Source organism: Notothenia coriiceps, unplaced genomic scaffold, assembly GCF_000735185.1.
Source record: "Notothenia coriiceps isolate Sejong01 unplaced genomic scaffold, NC01 NC01_scaffold00028257, whole genome shotgun sequence".
In the NCBI taxonomy this organism is placed as follows: Eukaryota; Metazoa; Chordata; class Actinopteri; order Perciformes; family Nototheniidae; genus Notothenia; species Notothenia coriiceps.
Genome location: NW_011360958.1, coordinates 1 through 7,919, shown reverse-complemented (window position 1 = coordinate 7,919; position 7,919 = coordinate 1). Strand labels below are relative to the sequence as shown.

The window sequence follows — 7,919 nt, the reverse complement described above, 5'->3', positions numbered from 1 at the left end:
CCAGACAAGCCTGGTTTGGACACTTTATGGGCAGAAGAAACATTTCTATTAAAGAAAGAATTATACTTTTCTGTCTTTTTATGCCTTTAATACTAACTTGCATTTTTATTAAAATTAATTAGTCAATTATTTTTTATATTTTATTGTAATGTAGAGACAAGGCTTTTAGTGACAATCATGTATTGCCTTACAATTATATGTAAAAAAAAAAACACTGCCCTAGGACTTGAGGTCCACCCCCACTTGAAACATGTTCAAATGGATCGGTTATCAAATACAAAGGCACACTTTTTTTAAATAGTAACCATTGTCCATTTCATTTCTATTTGGGTAGTAGAACAACCAGCACAGAAGAACTTGCAGGTACAGGGCAGACAGTCCACAGTCGGACACGTTATTGATGTTAGTGAGATTTAAACTAAAGGGCTATCACTATGGGCAGCAACGCTTTAAATATTGACAAATACATCCAGCAAAACACCAAAAAGAAAACTGGTACTGGCCTGCTGGGTGTATAATTCCTGGCCTGACTTATTGTCCTAGTCCGGCCCTGCCAATGGCACATGTATTTGCGTACTAGTTCATGAGTGTAGCATTTTTAATGGTAGTGTAAATTGCAAACAAGTGAATATGTCTGTGTCTGAAAAAGAGAACCGTGTGCAGTGGGTTGCAAAAAAATCCATGTGTAATTGAAAATTGGGTGCAGAGCTGAAAATGTGTTTAGAGTTTTGGAGACTTGAGCTGAGATTTTGCATTTTGAGTGTCGGTTTAATGTCGGTGCTTTATGTGTCGTTAAAGTGTATTAGCACTGAAAAAAGCTATAATATATATGTTTTATAGATGCTTTCAAAACGATTTATTAAACAATCAAACATCATCATAATGAGTTATTGTTCATATTAATAATTCCCAAGGGATCAATAAGAGAGTCAAAACCACTATTCAAATTGCAGAAGTTTCATTTTATTAATAATCTTCCAAAAAAGTTTACATCCCAGTATACAATGGAAAAGAGCACATTTTGAGCTATAAATAATAAACCTGACAAGAATAATAAAATCGACGGTTAATTCTTGCTCAGTGTTTCTAAGATTTATGTGGGGTGGACAGCAGTGTCAGGGACTGATCAGCGTCTCCTGCGGCGAAGTGGTTCTGACGTGGTCCCAGGCACACAGTCTGCTTTTCTGCAGCTGCACGTATCCACTGCAGTGTAGCTGTGGTTCACCTTTGAGCCATCTGCACAAGTCAGCTCCACACTCTTCTTACTGACGCTGGCCTCTTGGCAACACTCACACTGGTGCATCATCTTGTTAGCTGCCGCAGAATATCTACACACAAACAGACAACAGTTTTTACCCTCTGCATCGAAAATAACAGCTCCTTCAACGGCCAGTGACTTGATCAGAAAATATATAAATAATCTAATACGGTTGCCCTGTCTTAATATTAGGTACTTGTTGTAAGTCCTCATTATTGTTATTTGTATTGTGCTGACATGGTGTTTATTTCTATTTACACTTTTTCTGACAGGAAAATTCTACCTTTGGCCTTCACAACACGTTAATCTAGCAAAAAGTGACAAACCTTTCGAACCAGGGCCAGATTATTCATGTTGAATGAGGCCTTTCCGGTGCCACCATAACTGGGCCCTTTGACAGGCGAGTTCACAGTGAATTAGGAAAGTATGAGTGCAGTGAGGCACTGCTGACAGTCAACCTTCACAAAAAACTGATATAATTCACTTTCTTGTCACACCAGAAAGAGCTGCCCTTCAGATTTTTATGAAACTAGGTGGATTCTCCGATTAAGTGAACATTCAAATTAGGTGCTAAAAATACTCACATGGACGAGCTTCCACAGTGTCCAGCGCAGGATGTAATGTTGAGCGGCTGCGCACTCTTGCAGCCGCTCACTTCCATGACTGTTAGCTTACTCTTCATCTCACAGACGCTCTTCCGCTTGCCTGGAACACACAGCAACTGTTAGGCTCTAACAATGGCACATGATTCCCAGATATTTCCTCTGATGCTTCCCATTTAAAACCAAATGATCATTTTGGATTTAGTAGACATTATTAAAATACTTTGACTCCACTAACTTACAGGTTTTGCAGCATCCAGTAGTGTCAGTAGTCTCAGTGCCCTGCATTAAAAAAAAGACATGTCATGTTTGGGGTTGGACAGTTGGGTGGTTGAAGCGGGGTTAATGGTAAGATAAACTTACAGGTTCACAGTCCAAGGGGTTAAAGGGAGAACAGGTTGTCTTGGTCTCCTTGGTAACAAGATGTCCATTCATCTTCTCACAGGTATATTTCACACACTTGTCATTCGTGGGAATAAAGGTGTTGTTGACCTGTACCAATGCCATGAGCAGAAACTCAGTCAGATATTAAAAAAGGGTGGTTCATTTAGCCTCATCCACAAACACTACTTAATCGCTACTGTAGAAGAAAAAGACCACCAATAGTTTTCACACTTGTGAAAAATATATTTAAGTTAAGTATTATTTTTTACTTTGAAATATACAAAATCATGTTTACTGTTAATATCAACTATCTAATTCAGGTTGTACACGTCTGCTACGAGTGCCATTCATTTTCTCATACTCCTGGTCAGCAAAAATGTGAAGAAACACTCTCACAGCTGTGGGACCGACCTCAAGGATATGTGTTGTGTTGTCCTGTGTGGTGAAAATGCAGCTTTTCTGAACACATTTCCCGCAGCACTTTCGATGTACGGTCTGATATTCATAACCCTGGAAAAAGAGACAAAGAGAGTGAGTCCTTTGGCCTTGTAAGACAAGGATACAATGTGTGTGAAGGTGTGGATGTTCACTTATGTGTCCATGTGCAGCTACGATTTGTGATTAGCATTTCAAATGAATAGAGCATATATGGAAGGGAACTTGATATGAAAGCTGGAAAACATAACTGGGATTTTCTGTTTAATAGATATTCATCACTTTATCAATGGACACTAGATGAATAAATAAAAAAGTGATACAATTGAGTTTGTCTGTGTTTGTAAGTATATCTTACTTTGGAGCATTTTGTGTTGCACACAACAGGTCTGCAGTTAATGATGTTCAACCTAGTGATGGGATCCATTTTGGGGCCACAGAAACACTCCTGGCAGGGTTTTGGTGTGAAAGGTCCCGATGTTCCTGATGGTGCTGTTCTTGTTCCTGAAGGTTGTCCTGCTCCTGATGGTGCTGTTGTTGTTCCTGAAGGTTGTCCTGCTCCTGATGGAGATGTTGTTGTTCCTGAAGGTTGTCCTGCTCCTGATGGGGAGGTTGTTGTTCCTGAAGGTTGTCCTGCTCCTGATGGAGATGTTGTTGTTCCTGAAGGTTGTCCTGCTCCTGATGGAGATGTTGTTGTTCCTGAAGGTTGTCCTGCTCCTGATGGTGCTGTTGTTGTTCCTGAAGGTTGTCCTGCTCCTGATGGAGATGTTGTTGTTCCTGAAGGTTGTCCTGCTCCTGATGGTGCTGTTGTTGTTCCTGAAGGTTGTCCTGCTCCTGATGGAGATGTTGTGGTTCCTGAAGGTTGTCCTGCTCCTGATGGAGATGTTGTTGTTCCTGAAGGTTGTCCTGCTCCTGATGGAGATGTTGTTGTTCCTGAAGGTTGTCCTGCTCCTGATGGAGATGTTGTTGTTCCTGAAGGTTGTCCTGCTCCTGATGGTGCTGTTGTTCCAGGTGGTTGTTCTGTTGTTGTTGTTGTTGTTGTTGTTGGTGGTGTTGATGGCGGTTCTAATGGTGGTTCTGGTGTTGTTTCTGTTGGTATTTTGTCACTAGGCTGTAGAATACACATATATTTAGAGTACAAATTGATTAGTTACTCTCAAACATCTGTTCATTATTCTATGGAAGATACCCTGCATGTGCTTATTTCAGGATTCATGGACTAAGTACTGATCCATTGTTGCCTTTCTGAACTGGTCTGTGTTATGTACATTCTGACTTGTAAAAAGAAACATAGGTTAACATAAGTAATAAAGATGGACAGGCACATTTAGGTGATTCTAATACTGCTTCATAATATTTTAATGGAGTCAAAAGTGAAAACAAGTGTTTCTGGTTACTGGCAGCACGTCATACCTACTGCGCCTCTTGTATTTATGTAATTTCTCACAAAGAGCTGATGAAATCAGTCTAACAGGCTGTGGGTTAATACGGCTAATGGAAATGTTTCTGCTATTTCAGGCAATCACACAATGATGTAGTAGCTATATTGGTATATGGGGTTTGGACTTACCTTGTACTCATTCATGTCATAGACACATACACCTTTAGGAACTGCAAAAACAAAGAGCTATGAGTTAGCTAGGCTGTGTACCTTTTTACTGAATGTATATTGATGTTTTATTTATGTTACTGGGTAACTGTCAATTTTGTAAAAATCCCTAAATGTGAACATTATTTCTTTCAGATGTACTTTTTAAGCAATATATTGTGAACAAATATTAAAATGTGTAAATTAATGTTATTTCATTTCAACATTGAATAGCCGGATTGAAGCCTGGACAGCATTTGTCTGCCTTCAGAGAATCGAAAAATGCATCTAAAAATCAGATAAAGAAAATATTATGAACTCTTTAAAAGTGTTTGGACCGCAAATTATTTCAGGACAATAAAAGTACATAGAAGGCTTTGACTGTTTTAGGATTGCATTCAAGTTTTGAACTAACATTTAAAGGCAATCTTACATACATCAACATCCACAGCAGAGCTCATTGCTGTTTTAGTTTTGTACTTTTGTTAGCAGATAATCCTACAATGATAAAGTAAAGTCACATACCACACTCGTAGGACTGGCAGCAGGTGCCGCTGGTAACGTTGCGTTGGAAGCCCACTGGGCAGGTGATTGGTCGTGGACACAGGTTTACATTGCACTCTGTATGCCACAAAGGGATGAGATGATTATATATGGATGTGGAAATCAGTTTCAATTGACCTTTTATAACAATAACTTAAAGAACCAGCAGTCCTGCACGTTTCAGTGGGAGACTGTTGAGAGAAAGACACTAAATCAATTCAACACACTCACACCTGATGGCTGTGTGATGTGCTCAACAGCAGCTCTATTAAACGTCTTACTCATAACCTTGAGCAACAAGAGGAGAATCAATATTGTGATGGAGGAGATATCCCATATTATTTAACCATGTAAGAAAAAACAAAACCACCGCTTGATGGGAAGAAAACATATCCTTCTATCTCAAACACCCACATTTGCTGCGAAAAGAAGCCTGCCTTAATGTTAATGATATATCATTAGCAAACAACACTGGTGTGGTTCTTAAGGGATTCTTTTTCACAATCTTAAAGCCTATGCTATGTGTGATGTATGTATGTGGATACATTTAATGGATTTTTTCCCTAAATGCATTTTTTGTATACATCAATAAATATAAAATGTATATAGCATTAGGGGAAGCAAAAAACTCAACATACACAAAGTTGTAGGTGATTAAGAAGAATCAATACTCAAGTAAGACCCATATTGTGCCATTGTATCAGTACCATATTCCAATGGCCATTGACGGACTGCTATGTTCAATCATGGTTAAACAATCACATCACAATAGCTTCTGAAGCTCACAGAAAAATGCTTCTTTCAACCTGTTGATATTAGGACAGAAGGAGCTATACACATATTTCTTTGTACAATACAAACTGACTAAACCTTGGCTTAAAAAAACTTCTTGGCATTATTCCTAAACTTTTGGGGGTTGGATGCACTTTTTGTGAGTTGTCTTGGATACAGGTTTCAATTAAATTAATGTTATGTAGTGTACTTTATACATTTCAGTATGTATATCAGTAAGCAATTGCCAATGGCTCCCTTTCCATAAGACTGTTATTTGACTGTGCTACAAAACAGGCCTATGGGCAATGTTAATTAGATTAGGAAATCTACCACCACCAAACGTGCTGTAACATTTGTATATATTCATACTAGAAGTGAGCTGACAGTGGTAGTTTCTCTCAACAGCAACGGAAGCTTCTGCAAAAGCTTTAAGTCAATGGTGGTGAATATTCAGTCTTAAAAATAATTTGAACATGTAATAAACACCTCAAACACTGCATAAGTTCTCAGATAGACATCAATATCATGTCAGTATAAGTGGATTGTTGAAGTCAGCATATTTCCAGGCAGGGGATCAGTCAGTCTGATTCCTCACTGATTCCATAAAAAGAAAGCTGGCAGCTCTGTCTTTGTAAGACATTCATTTGTTGACAACACAAAGTAACAGAATCAAATCTAACTCTGTGAAACTTCAACTGACCGCAGGACTGTGTTGTGCAGCAGCCTTCTGTTTTGTTGACCAGCTGCTGACCCGGCCCGCTGCAGACAGGGCTCTGCACTGTGGGGCAGGTGGCAGGCTCACACTGGATGCTCATGGAATCCTTGTCACACTCACATATGTTGCAGCCACTTATCCATGTATCACCAGGCTGTTTACGATAGGACACAGTTGAGACACTCAGCTCATGCTTTGCTAGTGTACCTGATTATATGACATATATATATATACTGTATATGTGACATATTATCTATATACAGATTTAAATATCATCTATAAACACATTTACATATATTACCTCTTTGGGTCCACCATCAGGTCCAACACAATCTGAAATTCCAAAAGGAACAAGTCACATGAAGGTGTGCTTCAGGTTTTAAGAAACAAATATTGTATGACGCAGTCAGAAATAGGATATAGGATCTGCTCTTACCACAGGAGGCAACACATGTATCATAGACAGTGTTGAATAAGACGGTGCCAGTTGGACAGAAGCAGCCCTCTTTGGTGTTGTTAGTGGATGCTTTACTACCTGTCTCGAACTTCTTGTTGTATCTGATTTCAGAAATTGAATAACTGGTTAATACAGTGATGAAAGGACTCTAAACTGTGTACACAATTATTAGGCAAATTTGTATTTTGACCATATCATAATTTGAATGCATATTTTCCATTCCAATCTGTATAAAGCATATGAAAGAGGGTGTAAGGAGATCCAACACCCTATATCAGGGGTATTCATCTTAAATTCAACAACTGTGTCACATTTTGACTTAGATTATATCAGTCTCAACACATCTTAACAATTGAACAGTGAGACAGTTTCTCTGTCCCTTTTATATCCCACCCCCCACTTGCTTTTGTTCAGTGAGAGAACTGAGCTCTAGTTTGTCCTGCCAGGAACTAAAATCTGCTTATTGACCTCAGTTCAGACTCGAGTGGGTATATTGGCACTTTTAATGAGCGCCACGTCTCTGAGCGTATGAGACACACTGGTTCTGTGCTCCCAGTGGCAGGATGAACATGGATGAGTCTGTCCATTCTTGGTAAAAGCTCTGTTTTCACTGTCCACTTTTCTCTTCTTAGAGAGCACCATGGATACTTATTCTTCTCCCCCTGTCTGCCGCACGCTTGTCTCTTCTTCTGTGTTTATCTCCCTGTATCTTTCACTCTCTTTCGCACCCGCTCAGCGCCGGTTAGAATAGAAGCACCCCATCAGAACTGAAAATCCCGTAAGCATTTATTGATTATTGGTCCGGGTCTGTATAGGTCGGCGTCTGGGTCCAGGTCCGCGGTCTGCCATTTGGTGATGGAACCCATTACTCTGCACTGCTGTCATATTCTAAAACTGTGACCTACCTGAAGGGCCCAGAAGTCTCAGGTGTTCAGAGACATGGCCAAGGTAAGGAAGGCTGAAACCACCACTGAACAAGACACATGAGTTCAAACATCAAGACTGGGCCCAGAAATATCTGAAGACAGATTTTTTAAGTTTTCTGGACTGATGAGATGAGGGTGACTCTTGACGGACCAGATGGATGGGCCCGCGGCTGGATCAGTACCAGGCCCAGAGCTCCACTTCAACACCAAAAAGGTGGAGACTGGGTTGTGGTATGG

At 39.8% G+C, this 7,919-nt stretch overlaps 1 protein-coding gene across 1 annotated transcript; it reads right to left on the bottom strand.

The window, feature by feature from the left end:
* Positions 1–941: 941 nt before the first annotated feature.
* On the bottom strand, positions 942–6,878 carry LOC104958085 (mucin-2-like; the record flags this gene model as incomplete). Its single annotated transcript, XM_010785793.1, has 11 exons — positions 942–1,328; positions 1,843–1,963; positions 2,103–2,142; positions 2,224–2,352; positions 2,656–2,754; positions 3,038–3,790; positions 4,250–4,290; positions 4,793–4,888; positions 6,285–6,453; positions 6,601–6,632; positions 6,736–6,878. Coding segments are annotated over 11 exons (1,825 nt in total), but the record flags the coding sequence as incomplete, so codon positions are not given.
* Between the last annotated feature and the right edge of the window lie 1,041 nt (positions 6,879–7,919).